Source organism: Diaphorina citri, unplaced genomic scaffold (genome assembly GCF_000475195.1).
Source record: "Diaphorina citri unplaced genomic scaffold, Diaci psyllid genome assembly version 1.1 scaffold6, whole genome shotgun sequence".
NCBI lineage: Eukaryota > Metazoa > Arthropoda > Insecta > Hemiptera > Psyllidae > Diaphorina > Diaphorina citri.
In genome coordinates this window covers 192334-210546 of record NW_007377445.1, presented here as the reverse complement: position 1 = coordinate 210546, position 18213 = coordinate 192334, and the positions used below count along the sequence as shown (strand labels likewise).

The 18213-nt window shown below is 39.7% G+C and overlaps 1 protein-coding gene and 1 long non-coding RNA gene across 2 annotated transcripts in view; both read left to right on the top strand.

The window, feature by feature from the left end:
* LOC103524526 (bestrophin-4-like) overlaps positions 1 to 6698 on the top strand; it is a 48330-nt gene extending 41632 nt beyond the window's left edge. Inside the window, exons 3-5 of the mRNA XM_026819855.1 lie at positions 735 to 872; positions 1911 to 2018; positions 6447 to 6698. Coding sequence (XP_026675656.1) covers positions 735 to 872; positions 1911 to 2018; positions 6447 to 6698 — 498 coding nt within the window. The remainder of the gene's footprint in view (positions 1 to 734; positions 873 to 1910; positions 2019 to 6446) is intronic.
* Positions 6699 to 7956: 1258 nt separating this feature from the next.
* LOC113465475 lies at positions 7957 to 9968 on the top strand. Its single transcript, XR_003390176.1, has 3 exons — positions 7957 to 8012; positions 8444 to 8967; positions 9399 to 9968. It is a non-coding gene; the product is annotated as an uncharacterized LOC113465475 (long non-coding RNA).
* The last annotated feature ends 8245 nt before the right edge of the window (positions 9969 to 18213 follow it).

The window sequence follows — 18213 nt, the reverse complement described above, 5'->3', positions numbered from 1 at the left end:
AGCTATTTTGCCCATTGCTCTGTCCTTTCAATAAGCCATTTTCGATGGATAGAAGGGAGAGAGAGAAAGACTTGATACATAATGACAAATTATTTTGTTATTTATTCGAACTCTAATATTACAATTTGAAAGCAATCAGCTATTTTGCCCATTGCTCTGTCCTTTCAATAAGCCATTTTGCCCATTGCTCTGTCCTTAGATATAGCTACATGCTGCTCTGTACCAAAACGCTTGACCTATAACATGTCTAAATTGTAAAAATAATATCAGAAAATACCTTGTTTTATAGCACCCGCCAGATTTCTAATAGGACTGATGAGTCCCTTTACTCCAGCTATGGGTCTGTGGAGAGACAAGATAGTCAAATAAGGTCTCTCGTATTTCATGGATAAATGATACAAAATGACAATATTTTTTACAATTACAAATACTTTATTCAGACTGCCAGCGCAACGTAGGGCTATCCCTTTCTGCCAGCAGTTTCCATAAAGTCTTACCTATAAGGACTGATGAGTCCCTTTACTCCAGCTATGGGTCTGTGGAGAGACAAGATAGTCAAATAAGGTCTCTCGTATTTCATGGATAAATGACAATATTTTTTACAATTACAAATACTTTATTTAGACTGCCAGCGCAACGTAGGGCTATCCCTTTCTGCCAGCAGTTTCCATAAAGTCTTACCTATGGCGCACCATTGTGCCAAACTAACCCATCTCTCCCTTTCTCACCAACAGGTAGTAACTATTTCCGTGTACACCTATTTCGCGGCAGCCCTGATAGGCGCTCAAATCACCGACCCTCCACTCAAACCTGGTGAAGAAGTCAGGCCCGAAGACATGGATGTGTACATACCCATCTTCACTGTACTGCAAGTAAGTCACTCCAACAGAGAGCTCATGGACTTACCACTCCAAACTCCGCAGAAAAAAACTTGAAAAAAGATATAAGGGACTCACAAAGTCTAGGGGCATTCAAGAACTCCCTGCTGAAATATCTTAAAGGCTCACAGTAAAAGAAAAATTTAGTGGTTGTGTGGAACTGGAAGAGCTTCTCCAGGAGAACCCTGCCATTTAAAAGAAAGCCGAGAAAAAGACAGGATAGAAGAAGGCCAGCCTTCTATCTTCTATCCTGTCCTGAAATTGAAGAGGCAATTAGGACAGGACAGGAGAAAAACAGCTAATCCGAAAGCGAACCTTATCTGCTTGAGATAAAGTTCGCCCCGGGCGGAAATCGACCTCGCGACCTACGGCAGGCACTCCACTCTCCAAGTTAAAGCGTTTGGCGGCTACCCAGCACTTTGTGCTACCCTATATATATATTAAGGGGTTTGATAGAAGGAACTGTAACTGCTTGGGCCTTATCGTCCCGAAATCGATGGGAGAAGGAAGACAGGATAGGAGAAAGCCAGCCTTTTCGAGAACAAACCTTATCCCTTCAGGATAAAATCCGCCCCGGGCGAAAATCGAACCTGTGGCCTAGCAACACTCGGTCAACTCCGGAGTTTGGGTGAACCATTGGTTTTCAAACTCGCGAGTCAACCGAGGATGTTAGAAACCGGCCCTTAAAGGCTCACAGTAAAAGGTAAAAGAAAAATTTAGTAGTTGAGCGGAACTGGAAGAGCTTCTCCAGTAGAACCCAGCCATTTAAAAGAAAGCCGAAAAAAAGACAGGATAGAAGAAGGCCAGCCTTCTATCTTCTATACTGTCCTGAAATTGAAGAGGCAATTAGGACAGGATAGGAGAAAAACAGCTTATCCGAAAGCGAACCTTATCTGTTTGGGATAAAGTTCGCCCCGGGTGGAAATCGAACCTGTGGCCTAGTGCTTACAAGGTAGACGCGCCGCTACCAACCAAGCTAACTAGGCTGGCTACCCTATTTAATATTTTGTTTATCTGTTTCCATGGTTACAGTTCTGTTTCTATCTGGGCTGGCTGAAAGTTGCCGAAGTTCTGATTGGTCCATTCGGTGAAGACGATGACGACATTGAGCTCAACTGGCTCATTGACAGGCATATCAAGGTAAAGTTGGCTCATTGATAGGCATATTTATTTTTATTTATGCCGAAGTTCTGATTGGTCCATTCGGTGAAGACGATGACGACATTGAGCTCAACTGGCTCATTGACAGGCATATCAAGGTAAAGTTGACTCATTGACAAGCATATCAAGGTAAAGTTGACTCATTGACAGGCATATCAAGGTAAAATTGACTCATTGACAGGCATATCAAGGTAAAGTTGACTCATTGACAGGCATATCAAGGTAATTTTGACTCATTGACAGTCATATCAGTTGACATTTTGCTCATTGACAGGTAAAGGTAAATGGCATAGATGGCATAGAACCAACTCAAAGAAATGCCTTTTTTTCTCAATTGTACCTTTTTCGTAAGTTTGGGAAATTATTGCACCGAACTCACCAACTCCCCTGCAGTAATCCACCAGGAAATGGAGCATTCAATTTCGTAAAGCCGCTGGGCACGACAGTTTTTGCTGCTTTGAATTTCGAGTCATCTTTGATGAATCGGCAAACTTGTTTTTCCTCCTTGTCTTTTTCTGCATGCAAATTTGACCTTGCAGTTTTCACAGTAACACAAATCCAGTAGTTCCTCATCACAACCAGGCTAACTGACTAATAAAATTATATAACTTACATATCATTCCATAATTTATCGCTCTTAACCCTTTTCCTTTCTTGGTGTTCCTTCAATAAATGCATTCGTGAATTGACGAAGAAACTTTGTCTTTTGACATTCCGAGTAAGTGTACTCAGGTAGGTACTTAACTTTGAAATCGACTTGATTTTACTTTCATCCAGAAATTGGAATTTCAATTGTATTGAGCCTGAATGTCGAAAATGTCGTTCCTCGATTAATGTGTATGTTGCTTTCTGTGATCAATAGGCCATTTCAATTGGAACTAGGTCTTTTATATTTTTGTGGGCATATAGTAGGGTTAATTTGGGTAGTTACGGATCAGGATAACCAATGAATCGATACAATAGACCGGAAAAATTCCTTTGTGTTTCGTCCATAGCTGAATTGGGTCCTCCTATGTGTAGGTAGATGGAAAATGTTTATTTTGTTACTGTACTAGCAGATCTTACATATCATTCCATAATTTATCGCTCTTAACCCTTTTCCTTTCTTGGTGTTCCTTCAATAAATGCATTCGTGAATTGACGAAGAAGTCTTTTGAAATTCCGTGTAAGTGTACTCAGGTAGGTACTTAACTTTGAAATCGACTTGATTTTACTTTCATCCAGAAATTGGAATTTCAGTTGTATTGAGCCTGAATGTCGAAAATGTCGTTCCTCGATTAATGTGTATGTTGCCATCTGTGATCAATAGGCCATTTCAATTAATGAACTATGCTAAAAGTATGATGAATATGTATACCCGAATTGTATGAAGAGACTATACATTCACTTTGGTCTCATTATTGCCCCTTGTATTCTTTTAATAACATGGTTTTATTGATCTCCAAAATGGTCGATTTATGGACAAAATTTGTTAATTTATTTTCGTTATGGTTGAGGCGATGTGGGAGATTTGGTGCATCTATGTCTTCTTTTTCTTCGCCTTTTCCCGTGTACAGACGGAGTCGGCGCTTTTCGTCAGCCTCTCAATCAGTCCTAACTAGGGTGATTGCTTTGGGCCGACATTTAATTTTGGCTACCTATGTGAACCCCTGCTAAAGGACTTCAAAGTGTTAATTCGTTCAGACTTTTTCTTCGCCTTTTCCCGTGTACAGACGGAGTCGGCGCTTTTCGTCAGGCTCTCAATCAGTCCTAACTAGGGTGATTGCTTTGGGCTGACATTTGGTTTTCATTGATAAGGAACGTAATTTTTCTCGGTTTGTTGGCTTCATTGATTTGATTTTTTGCGCGTGTTACTGTAGGGTAGGCTTTGTAGATACCAATAGGAGAATCATTTCCAATTTTCCTCATGAAGACGTCTGTCAATGAGTCAGAATCTATTATGCACGCCACTTACGCTCAGACCATCTGACAGACGCGGTACACCTAGGTCTGCCACACTGTCTCAGTGGGGCCGGCCTTAGACATATCGAAAATAAAATAATTATAATAAAAATGTGAGACATCAAAGCCTGGCTTGACCTTATCCGTTAAAAGGGTGCCCTTATTCGACGTAATCTTCAAAAAGCACCATCGACGTAATACCCGTCAAGAGAAGAATACTCCATAGGGTCATAAAAAACAATTTATATTTTCTAAATTTATGACTTCACCAGGAGAGAAGGTTACTGAGGCAATAAAATAGAACGACAGGTAATTAGTTGTGCATAAACTGTTTCGTTGGTTGTGAATAACAAAATATTGCACTCACAGAAACCCCAATACTTACGAAGAAATAGGGATAGAAACAAAGAAGATGGATAGATCGTTCAGACATCAGGAAGCCCTATCACTTGGCAAGATCACATTACCAACTTATCAGAATAAAAGTGAGCTGTTTTGACACATTGGTAATACCGAGTGTTCGATATCATGCAATCCATATATTGAATGTTACCGGTAGGGCACCTATTTATTTTATCATTATTTATTAATCGATTTTCCGTTCCTAGATTGGGTGGAGGGCGGTATTCCAATAATTACTACTAACTTAGGAGCAAGATATGTTGGAGTAAAAAATCCCTCATGGAATGAGCCTTAGGCTTCAGCAAAGCTTAAGGAGGAATTTTAGTTGTGTTGAGTATGAAATGCACGAGTGCTTGTCACAAACATCCTTCTTCGATTAAAACACTGTGCTAGCAGTGCTACATTTCACGACTTGAATTTGACTCGAACCACTAACCTCCGGATCTGGAGCCCACTAACGACTTGACCACTGATGTGGGATCGAGTGAATTGGAACACATCACATGCCTTCAGGCACACTCCATTTGTCAAAGGTCTGATTATTATTTATCTCGACATCCTTCTTCAATTAAAACACTGTGCTAGCAGTGCTACATTTCACGACTTGAATTTGACTCGAACCACCAACCTCCGGATCTGGAGCCCACTAACGACTTGACGAATGATGTGGGATCAAGTGAATTGGAACACATTACATGCCTTCAGGCACACTCCATTTGTCAAAGGTCTGATTATTTATCTTTTCGCCCTTGGGATTAATTCAAGAAACCAACCAACCTCAGTGGTGCAGTTGTTAACGCGTTGGACTTTGGATCTGGAGGTGGGTGGTTCGAGTCCAAGTCAAGTCATAAAATTTATCTAGGTGTAATAATCGGGAAACGATATTTGTGACAAGCACTTAAATATGCTTAACACAATTGAAAATTCCTTTATTTCAAGAACCCATCTACTGATAAAAAATTGTAATGAAACAATAAGTTATTGGTTGGTGCAAACCTGTATTAGTTACACTGTCACCGTGGTACATATAAATCAGTTGACAAGCGGCATAAACACATGGAAGAAGACATTGTCATAGTCGTCTCATCACATTGTTATGCATCACAGCATGAATTGCAAAGTGCATTGATAGCCTTGCCATTAAATCCCTTCCTCATCCGAAGTCTTCCTTACTTTCTGTGTCCGGAATTCGGAGACCAATAAACACAACCCGGGTCTCCTGCCAATTTATTTTCCATGACTTTGTATGTTTTTAATATAGAATAGAATATATTTTTAATATGTAATCCTGCCATGTGTAGGTATAATCCACTTTGTTGGTATGTAATCCATTCATTTAATTCATTACAAGTTTTTGGCAGTCGATTAATTTGATTGACGGGTGAGATTAAGTTGGATCTACAATTCTACGGGCGGTTCTATATTTTATTGCTTCCGAGGTTACCGTATTAATAATAATTAGGATCACCTGACTACCGGGTATAAATTTAATAATTCATGTTTAAAATACATAAAGGGTTGTCGTTACTCATTGAATTTTTTTTTTTGTATTTTCATGAAAAAGTGTTCGGAGAAGTGCCTTTTCTCTGACAGCATATTCTATATGGAGTGGACTCCAATTGCTCTCATTTTATACCACTTGCCCCCATTCTGAAATTTAGTGACGTTAGGTTATATAGTTGGAAAAAAGCTAGGTAGTATATGTGAGTTGCTCTCATCTGTTAGATCGATATAGATCGACGCGACGCGCTTTCGACCAGGTTTGGACACACCTTTACACTTGCAATCCTATTCCGCTCCATCTAAAACACCTAGCATATTCTATATGGAGTGGACTCCAATTGCTCTCATTTTATACCACTTGCCCCCATTCTGAAATTTAGTGACGTTAGGTTATATAGGTAGTTGGAAAAAAGGTAGGTATATGTGAATTGCTCTCATCTGTTAGATCGATATAGATCGACGCGACGGGCTTTGGACTATGTTTGGACACACCTTTACACTTGCAATCCTATTCCGCTCCATCTAAAACACCATAAAAACCCCCTAACCTTTTCGTTCCAGGCGGCCTACATGATCGTAGACGAAATGCACGAAGAACACCCGGAACTGCTCAAGGACCAATACTGGGACGAAGTAGTACCCAAAGACTTGCCGTACACGCTGGCGTCCGAGTGTTACCGCCGATCGGAACCGAAAGGCTCGGCAGAATTCTACAAGGTGAAAGAGGCTGACTCCCTATACGCTAACATCACATCCAGGCGGAAATCTGTGGCTCCTGACGATGTGTATGCAGACTATGTAAGTGACTTTTAACTGTCTGGCCTTTCCTCCTCTGAATTGACTATTTTTCAAGAGGTTTGATAGAGGGAACAACGGTGGTCTAATCGTCCTGATATTGAAGAGATAAGTAGGACAGGATAGAAGAAACCCAGCCGTTCCGAGAACGAACCTTACCTTTCTAGGATGAAGTTCGCCCGGGGAGGGAATGGAACCCAGGACCTAGTGCCTACAAGACAGGTATGCTATCCTTTACGACTTAACGTCATTACTTAACTTGTGTTACAAAAAATTTCATGGATTTAACAAGTATTATCTACTAGCCAGTATTATCCATAGCGGTCCTTTACCTGATGTAAATTACATTTTGGATTTGGATTTAGAATTTAGATGGTAATGTTGGTAGTTGTAGAGCGGTCGTTTATCCTATTGCCCTCAAAGTATAGATTTTTGTTGACTTGTTGTACGGTTTATTTTGTGTATTTTTGTCGCTGTGTTAGCTGTGACAGGCATATCAAGGTAGAGTTGACTCATTGACGCATATCAAGGTAAAGTTGACTCTTTGACAGGCATAACAAGGTAGAGTTGACTCATTGACGGGCATATCGAGGTAAAGTTGACTCATTGACAGGCATATCAAGGTAAAGTTGGCTCATTGACAGGCATATCAAGGTAATTTTGACTCATTGACAGTCATATCAGTTGACATTTTGCTCATTGACAGGTAAAGGTAAATGGCATAGAACCAACTCAAAGAAATGCCTTTTTTCTCAATTGTACCTTTTTCGTAAGGTTGGGAAATTATTGCACCGAACTCACCAACTCCCCTGCAGTAATCCACCAGGAAATGGTGCATTCAATTTCGTAAAGCCGCTGGGCACGACAGTTTTTGTAAAGAAGGCTTTGAATTTCGAGTCATCTTTGATGAATCGGCAAACTTGTTTTTCCCCCATGTCTTTTCGAGTACAAATTTTTGTCGATGGTCGGATTCGAACCCGGGACCTTCTGCATGGCAAGCAAGCGCGTTACCACTGGACCAACCGTGCCCCAAAAGGTAAAGTTGACTATTGACAGGTATATCAAGGTAAAGTTGACTCATTGAAGGCATATCAAGATAAAGTTGACTCATTGACAGGCATATCAAGGTAGAGTTGACTCATTGACGCATATCAAGGTAAAGTTGACTCTTTGACAGGCATAACAAGGTAGAGTTGACTCATTGACGGGCATATCAAGGTAAAGTTGGCTCATTGACAGGCATGCCAGAGTATTGTGAAGACGATCAGAGTATTGTGTCGGGTCTAAATAATATGTATATTCCTTGGCTAAACTAGAGGTACCCAACCTGAGGTCTGTTCCCCTCGCTTTGGATATGGGTCCGTTTTGTTCACATGTGAGGTGCTAATATCTTCAACTTTTTTATTTGAATAAACCCTATCTTTGCAGGAAATCGAGTGGAATATATTCAGGGAATTCCAGGGTGAAGGTGATAAAAGAAAGTGTCTCGACTTCTCTAAACCGTTGCTGATTATTTGTGGTGAACCTAGAGAGCCTGTTCACAATTTCTGGGACCACCTTTGCCCTTTATTCTCAATTTTGTTGAATCTTTTTACACTGGTATAATGTTGTCACTGGTTACTTACCTACCTCATTACTTGCCGCCACATACTCACTACTCAATTGTCCTTACCAGGCATAGTGCACCCACACAAGCACAGAGCCGAAAAGGAATCAACACACCGATTACTTAAGCTCGCGACCTCCGATACAGAGGGCTAGAGGTCTGTTCCCCTCGCTTTGGATATGGGTCCGTTTTGTTCACATGTGAGGTGCTAATATCTTCAACTTTTTTATTTGAATAAACCCCTTCTTTGTAAGAAATCGAGTGGAATATATTCAGGGAATTCTAGGGTGAATAGGTGATAAAAGAAAGTGTCTCGACTTCTCTAAACCATTGCTGATTATTTGTGGTGAACCTGAGAGCCTGTTCACAATTTCTGGGACCACACTGGTATAATGTTGTCACTGGTTACTTACCTACCTCATTACTTGCCGCCACATACTCACTACTCACTATTCAATTGTCCTTACCAGCCATAGTGCACCCACACAAGCACAGGAATCAACACACCGATTACTAAGCTCGCGACCTCCGATACAGAGGGCTCCTCAGTTTGGGCACCTCCACCCAAGTTGCACCAGATCCTCTCTTGGGGTCCGTCAGTAGGTACTTCCCTGAGAAGTCTCACGATCGAATGCTTTGTTTAAGTCTTCGCATAAGCTCCATGTATACCGTACTCCGTAGGTTCTACTATTGCCTTTTGGTTGCTTCTTTGACTATTACCTTCCCTGGAACATTTTACATCTAATTATGTACTAAACCAGTAAGTGCTTCTCAAAGTTGTTGACTCCGCGGCACACTTTTCAAGACTCAGAAAAAAAGTCCAAAGGCAACCGTATAGACCCTACCTCCAACCTAAAGCAACCTCGCGGCACACTACAGTGCCGCAGCACACAGTTTGAGAAGCACTGTACTAAACAGACGTTCATATTTCGAATTATTTCATCTTCAGGCACACCGGTCACAGTAAGTCCCGTAACACTCGGCACCGTGTCCATATCCCAACCCATGCTATCTTCCCTCGGGATCAACTCTTCGGGCATGACATCGCCCCCTGGGAGCATTATGCTTTGTTTAAGTCTTCGCATAAGCTCCATGTATACCGTACTCCGTAGGTTCTACTATTGCCTTTTGGTTGCTTCTTTGATGAGTTTTGAGTTCTTTGGTATTATGGTTTTGATTGTGTGAGTGTGCGGACTAGTAGGAGTACCGTCTCGCGGTTGTGACTCACAACAGGTTCATGTGTGTGTCGTGTGTGAGCCATCCGGTTTTTTAACTCTTTTTTTTTTCTAACGAACTTTTTTTCAATTTTTTCCTTCTTTTTTTAATCAGTCCATATTTGGTGTTTTACCGTTCTTTTTGAGTGTTTTTACGTTATTTAATTTCAAGTCGTGGGTGTTTGTTTGTTTATTTTTAATCAATTAACTTTTTTCAGTAGTAAGTAAATTTAGTCCTGATTTTCAGAGTTCTTTAATTATTACCCCTGAATTTTTCTATACCTAATTTAAAATTTGCTTGTTATTTATCTGTGAAAAGTAGACATTAATTTTTAATTGGTAATTTTTAAATACCTGTATTTATTACATATTTATAATGACCGATTTTTTCCCAAAAATTAAAATAAATAATTTACTGAGCTATAGGTAATATCTTAGATCTACTCTGTGGCATTAGATCAAAGATTACCTGAGTGTATTTCCCAAAAATTAAAATAAATAATTTACTGAGCTATAGGTAATATCTTAGATCTACTCTGTGGCATTAGATCAAAGATTACCTGAGTTTTTTATTCCATTAACTGCAGATCATCCTAGTTTTTGCCTAGGTAGGTATAGGTAGAAATGTGTAATTGCTGAACGTAACCAGAGCTAATAGGTGTAAAATAATTACTTAACCAAGTACCTATCTAGAATTAGGTACTATTAATAAAACACGTGATACCACAGCCTGAAGCGTAAAGATCAGTCTGTATCAGATATTTCCATTCCAACTTTGAGAGACCAAAGTCTCAAGCTTTTTCCGCCACACACTTTCCGACTGTCTGACAGACCCAGACCCAGGTCTGTCAGACAGTCTGTGCCTCGTATCACCAAAGTATGGAAAAGTATCTTACAAGTATAATAGCCAATGGAAAAGCAGAACTTTGAATTTGGACGAATTATATCGAAATATGGAATTGTAAATACTTTTCTATACCTACTTTGGCCATATAGGGCACTGACCGTGAGTGGTGGGCATAAGTGACTGAAAGAAGGGACAAGAGACGCAAGAGTGTTTTCAACTCCCATCATTCATCATTAGTAAAATTTCCGGCTATGAACATCTGATGGGAAAATACTGAAAATAGTTGTCTTGTAGCCGTATCACCAAAGTATGGAAAAGTATCTTACAAGTATAATAGCCAATGGAAAAGCAGAACTTTGAATTTGGACGAATTATATCGAAATGTGGAATTGTAAATACTTTTCTATACCTACGTTGGTGATATAGGGCACTGACCGTGACTGTGAGTGGTGGGCTGGCGGGTATAAGTGACTGAAAGAAGGGACAAGAGACGCAAGAGTGTTTTCAACTCCTATCATTCATCATTAGTAAAATTTCCGGATATGAACATCTGATGGGAAAATACTGAAAATAGTTGTCTTGTAGCCGTCATGCTTGCAAAACCTGTCTGGTTTAAACGGAAGGGAGAACATGGTTTTAGTTTGTAATGTGGGAAATCAAGTAAAGCAATGACACAAGAAAAGACGTAAATGTATGTATAGGTATGAATTTAGCTGAAAATTTCAGCAGTTAGCTTAGCTCAATCAGTTTTTATGAAGGTACATGTCGTAGGGTCGAGTGTATTGGAACACATCACTTGCCTTCAGGCACACTCCATTTGTCAAGGGTAAAGGCTAAAGGGTTTACCTTGCCCTTATAGGAGAGTTGGGATCAATTATTTAATTTGATTGTACTTCATTTTTTGAGACCATGGATCCTCAAAAGGACCTACATAGAGTAATTTGATTCTTCGATGTGTCTATTTTGTATGTTTACTGTGCCGCAGCTTACCACATCATCTAATATGATGCGGTAATTTGTATACCTATACCTACATACATAGCGAAATAGCTAGCTAAAAGTACCAACTAGGTATACTGGTATAGTTACACATATAGGCCTACCTAGTCAGAATAGCTAGGTACAGTTAAAAATACCCACTAGGTATAGTTCCACATGCAGGTACCAATATAACTACATACATTATTCGCTGAAGATCACGATTCCAGCTGATCCTCGTTACCGAAATAATAGTCATACTAGTGGTTGTAGCTATAACCCATGCACTTGAGAAGCTGCTGTTACAAAGCACCACAGTAGAGTCATGCAATGTACGCACCAAAGTTACAGTAACCTAAAGCTAACGGTGACTCGGTGGAGATGTGACTCCGAGTCTGTCCTGAGTCTCCACAAGTCAGACGCGTAGGTTAGAGAGGATAAGGTCGGGCATTCACTATCAGGTAGACCTGGCAGGTACGCCTGCCTGAACAGGTCCGCCTGTAAGGTCTACCTGATAGTGAGTGGCTGGCTAACTGAGAACTTTGTTTTTGCAAGAGTTTTGATAGAGGGAACTGTAACAGCGGAGGTCCGGTCGTCCCAAAATCGAACATAAGGAGGACAGGATAGGAGAAAATCAGCGAATCTGAGAACGAACCTTATTGTTTAGGATGATCTCCGCCCCGGGTGGGAATCGATATCGCGACTTAGCGCTCTAAAGGCAGACACACTTCAATCGAATCCAAGCTAACTTGACAAATAAATACTTCCACCTCTTCGAACCAAATTTCAGACCCTGATTATGATTCCTCATAAAATCTAAAGGGTCATCTGAGATTAGTGGATGACTCATAAAAGCTGTTGCAACTAACAGAATACAGGACAGGATAGGAGAACACCAGCGAATCTGAGAACGAACCTTATTGTTTAGGATGAACTCCGCCCCGGGTGGGAATCGATATTGCGACCTAGCGCTCTAAAGGCAGACACACTTCAATCGAATCCAAGCTAACTTGGCAAATAAGGTTGGTAGGTAAATACTTCCACCTCTTCGAACCAAATTTCAGACCCTGATCATGATTCCTCATAAAATCTAATGGGCCATCTCAGATTAGTGGATGACTCATAAAAGCTGTTGCAACTAACAGAATATTAGGATGATCTCCGCCCCGGGTGGGAATCGATATCGCGACTTAGCGCTCTAAAGGCAGACACACTTCAATCGAATCCAAGCTAACTTGGCAAATAAGGTTGGTAGGTAAATACTTCCAACTCTTCGAACCAAATTTCAGACCCTGATTATGATTCCTCATAAAATCTAAAGGGCCATCTGAGATTAGTGGATGACTCATAAAAGCTGTTGCAACTAACAGAATACCTGCCCCAATGCAAAGTTGTAGCCACATTGGCACCTTAACTTGTTATGATGTATTGTTTAACAACAGGTTCTTTTTATAACACTCTAATGTACAAGAGGGCTGTCCAAATTGGAAACCCATATTCGGCGCCTTTGAAATAAACAATGAGCGACAGAATCAGTTTAGAAAATCGTAAATCAGTCCGTTTAAAAATGAGGACCGCCAACCTAGTTAGCTAGGAAGGTAGCACGTTTGCCTTGTAAGCGCCAGGTCGCGGGTCCGATGCCCTTCCTGTAGGCGGTGTACAAGAGGGCTGTCCAAATTGGAAACCCATATTCGGCGCCTTTGAAATAAACAATGAGCGACAGAATCAGTTTAGAAAATCGTAAGTCCGTTTAAAAATGAGGACCGCCAACCTAGTCAGCTAAGAAGGTAGCACGTTTGCCTTGTAAGCGCTAGGTCGCGGGTCCGATGCCCTTCCCTGATCAAAACAAGGAAATAGCCCCGAAAATAATCTCGAAGGTACCTTAATAAGTAGGTGTACTTCAGTTTGGCATATTAATTTGAGTTAACGTAAGGTAGAATGAGATACCGAAGAGGTCTGTGACTTCAGGTGGACTTGGTATTGGACTTATCTTAAGACCCCGGTAGTACAACGGCGGGAGAAAAGTTCAGCCTATAGGGTCCACCTTGAAGTAGGGGGGCAAACTTTATAGAAGACTGACAGGGGTCCACCACGTGGATAAGCATGCTGGCCATAAGCTATCCCAGCGTTTTAATTTTTGTTTTACACCCAACTCATTCCTCCTTTTTCCTTCCCCACCCATTCGTAGAAGCTTAACCTGTCCTGTAAGGCTGTTTGCCGCTACACCTAAAACTCCACCACCCATAGAAAAAATACCATTAAATTTCAATGGCCAATTCGTAGGACCTTTTATTTGCGATTCGCGAAGGCACTTTACTGATAAGTATGATCCAAAATGACAATAGAATCTAGGAATAAAACACCTTTCTTAGAACTTGTTTTAAAAAATAAACTGATGACATATTTACATACCCAGGTGAACTCTGTGGATAAATACATAATAGGTAGTGTTTTTACATAATTTTATGCTATGCAGTGAATCAAAATAATTACTAAACCTAGAATCACATCAAAGTGTTAATTTTGCAAACTCCTTGGGTGTTTTTCGTATAAATAAAGTGGATTTTGTAAGTTTGGATGTCGATGACTCTGTGAATCAATGTGGACAGCCATGGACATCTTGTCGACTACTGTGTTGGTATAGCCTGAATTTCTGGTGTTGACATCCATGTTGACATCATGTTCTTGTGGAACAATCGTGACAGCAAGAAAGTCAGCAACACCAACAACAGTGATATAACCAGGTAAGATTACATTTACCCTTTTTTTTTCTAGTTAAGCAAGGTCTTTTAACTGAATTGTTAGTTGTATATATTATTCTTTAACCCATCAAATACACGAGACCTTGTTTAGACTGCTGGGGTAAAGGGACTTTTCAGTCCTATTCGGGCAGGATAAACAAGGTATATTCTATTCTATTTATTTAAAGTTTCAAACAAACAATCTCAGTTGTGTAGTGGTAAGCGCGGTGGAGTTCGAATCTGAAGATAGGCGGTTTGAGTCCATGTGCTGAAAATTAGTGCATGAACAGAGGAACGACATGTGTAATACACCTCAATAAATTTTATAAATAACTTCACGTGACAGCAAGAAAGTCAGCAACACCAACAACAGTGATATAACCAGGTAAGATTACATTTACCCTTTTTTTTTCTAGTTAAGCAAGGTCTTTTAACTGAATTGTTAGTTGTATATATTATTCTTTAACCCATCAAATACACGAGACCTTGTTTAGACTGCTGGGGTAAAGGGACTTGTCAGTCCTATTCGGGCAGGATAAACAAGGTATATTCTATTCTATTCTATTTATTTAAAGTTTCAAACAAACAATCTCAGTTGTGTAGTGGTGAGCGCGGTGGAGTTCGAATCTGAAGATAGGCGGTTTGAGTCCATGTGCTGAAAATTAGTGCATGATTAGAGGAACGACATGTGTAATACACCTCAATAAATTTTATAAATAACTTCACGATTCGAAGCCTTGTTAATCACTAGGTACACTATTGAGGTTGATATTTTAACCACCCATGACAAAAATAATAATTATGTAGGTACATAATATTTATTTAACTGAAGTGTGTACCAACCTTACTATATAGACCTGTTAATTTTTATTAAACTGATTATGTCTCATGCAAACATTAAAAAGTGTTAAAACTTCTAGAAAGGCGAACGAAATAAAGCCGAACTTTCGAGCACCTAGTCTCGTGTCACGAATTTAAAACTTAAAGTACCTACTTGAGTACTTTGCAGCTTTGTAGGTGGATATTGTTACGGTCATTCTGATTGGTTCAAAACCTTCTCGGTGCGGTTACTCTTAATAAACTGAACTTTGAGCAGAAGCTGCAGCAATGCTGTGCAGCATGGCATAATGGGACTTTTTTAGTCTTAGTCCCCGCGAACCAATAGTATATAATATAGGTAGAGAGGATGTAATTTTATTAATCAAATTTCCTACCGAATTCCTGGCAGAGAACAGATACCTACCTCAAAGATCACCGGTCGGAAGGCCTCTGTTTTGTAGTTACACTTTGTAGGTACTTAAATAACACTAATATTGACTTAGCACCAATAAGTTACCTGCTTGAGACACATAAATATTTGCCCAGTCTGGTTTAAGCACATTAGACTGAGCCGTTAATGTGATAATCTGTAATCTGGTTACATCAGGAGTGAAGCTAGAATGTTGGACACATTGAATTTTTGAAAACCTCTTTCTTCTAAACACTTAGAAGCAGGTTGCCTGTGCTTCGCCACGGAAAATTGATCGTAACTCAAGCTTGTTCTAGATTTTGGCAAAATTCTCTTATTGAACATCTAGAACATGTTAGGAATATTCCTACCAAATTTCAGCTTTCTAGATGTTGAGGTTCTGGAGATAGAGCGAACAGTGTTTGAATGAGTGAGTGAATGAATTTGGGAGTTTTGGCATCTCCACTAATTTCAAAATATTCTTTTTCCAACCTCGCTCTCTCTTCTCCTCTGTACCTTTCCCCCGTAACTCGCCTAGTTCAATCGTCCCTGATGTCTAGAACATGTTAGGAATATTCCTACCAAATTTCAGCTTTCTAGATGTTGAGGTTCTGGAGATAGAGCGAACAGTGTTTGAATGAGTCAGTGAATGAATTTGGGAGTTTTGGCATCTCCACATTCTCCACTAATTTCAAAATATTCTTTTTCCAACCTCGCTCTCTCTTCTCCTCTGTACCTTTCCCTCGTAACTCGCCTAGTTCAATCGTCCCTGATAAATATAGGTAGAGAGGATGTAATTTTATTAATCAAATTTCCTACCGAATTCCTGGCAGAGAACAGATACCTACCTCAAAGATCACCGGCCGGAAGGCCTCTGTTTTGTAGTTATGTATTTTCCAAGTGATCACCAGATTGCAAACATTGTCGGGCTTATAGTCGACAATTGTTAGGCCCTGTGAAGTACCTTCTTTGTGCTACGAGGGTACCTATCTTCTTAGGATTTGATTTATCATTTTCATTTCTTACATCAGGATGAGGAACTCTCTTCTCGCTAGGCCCATTCTGTGTGAACACATCCTTACACTTCTTCCACACGAATCACTCGTATTTCACCGTGGAAACATTTTTAATTCCAAAATTCACCCATTAATTTCATCACAGAAGGCGTGAAAGTTTTCATAACAGAATGGTGATGCTGTAACAAGATTTATCTAAGCAAACACACAAAGTGTTGTGTGTACGAATTATTTTTTATTGAATTTTTAGTAGGTAATTTTTTACCACCATAAACGCCAAGACAACCTCTATTTTAGAGGCTATTTTAAAATCTCAGCCATTTGTTTTGGTTGAAATTTCTAACTTATCTACTGAGGTTTTCTCACGAAACTTACGTTAATCTTAGATATTGTGAGGAACATCACAACTCTTTCTCAATGACTTACCTGCCTTGTTAATGTAGTGGTTAAGACGCTCGCCTGGTAAACATGAGGGCGCGGGTTCATAACTTATCTACTGAGGTTTTCTCACGAAACTTACGTTAATCTTAGATATTGTGAGGAACATCACAACTCTTTCTCAATGACTTACCTTCCTTGTTAATGTAGTGGTAAGGACGCTCGCCTGGTAAACATGAGGGCGCGGGTTCAATTTCCAGTCAAGGAATTACCTACATTTTATCCTCATCTTGTTGAGCATTTGACCACAGATGATAATGATAACGGAGCTTAAAAAGTGAGTTGTAGAGAAAGCCCCAGGCATTGAGAATTTTAATTTTTGATTCGATATTTCGCAGTAGGAGCAATAGAAGTACCCTAACTTTGCAAAAAGGGGCTACCTTATTGTAGGTAGGTAATGCATGTCCTAAAATTCAAATCAATACCTAATCAATTTATCTCAAGAACGGTGTGAAAATTTGACCCTCCTCTTCTTCCTTCACACCGTTCTTGAGATATTTTGTTCCTACCAAACTGTTGGGTGATCCATAATTTGCTGCTTTTGCACCCTCCTCTTCTTCCTTCACACCGTTCTTGAGATATTTTGTTCCTACCAAACTGTTGGGTGATCCATAATTTGCTGCTTTTGCATATATGTATTTATTTTGTCAGCAAAATAATTACTATTATGAGAGTAGGTACCTGTTTAGGTGTCTGTGTATTTGACACACTTTTTGAACTTTTCTGCCAATCAAAAAATGTCCAAAGCAAGCACGAATGCCAAGTGGCTTTCAGCAAAGTTTTGAGCAACTTTGCTAATAAACATCTCAAGGTGTGAGGTAATTTTGTTATTATTTCGTTGCGTATTAATATTTATAAGCTCATAACGCATTACCTTACAGAATAATTTTACCTAGATAATACCTTATACATTGAATAGGTATTTTTTACCTAACTTTGTAATACCTCTTACATTAGGTACCTGAACATTTTTTACCTGACTTTATAATAACAATATCGTAAGCACTCATTGTTTACATGCGTTAAAATTTTATGTTATTTAATCTTTAGATAAAAGTACTTCTCAAACTTGGCTTGATGTTTATCGTGGAATCATCACGTTTAGAGAAATAATAACAGTGCTTATGTGCACTGCCTATATTTACACTGCTCGAATGAGACTAAATAGTCCCTTTGCCCCATCAGTAATATACTCGTAGTTAGGTTTACCCCATCGTCAGTAGGTACTCTACATAGTTAGTAGGTAGTTAGTTACCTTTTAATATTACATATACCTAACTGTGGTAAAATTTCAAATATTTGAGAATAATCTATGCCTGGGTTATCATACCCAAGTCACTGGATTGCATTCCAGGGTATAAAGTTCGATTCCCGTACACTGAGAAAAAAACTAGGGTACCGGCAGCCTAATCGGATGACTGGGTTCCAGCATTCCAATGTTGAACTCTATATCGGGAATCTCGAC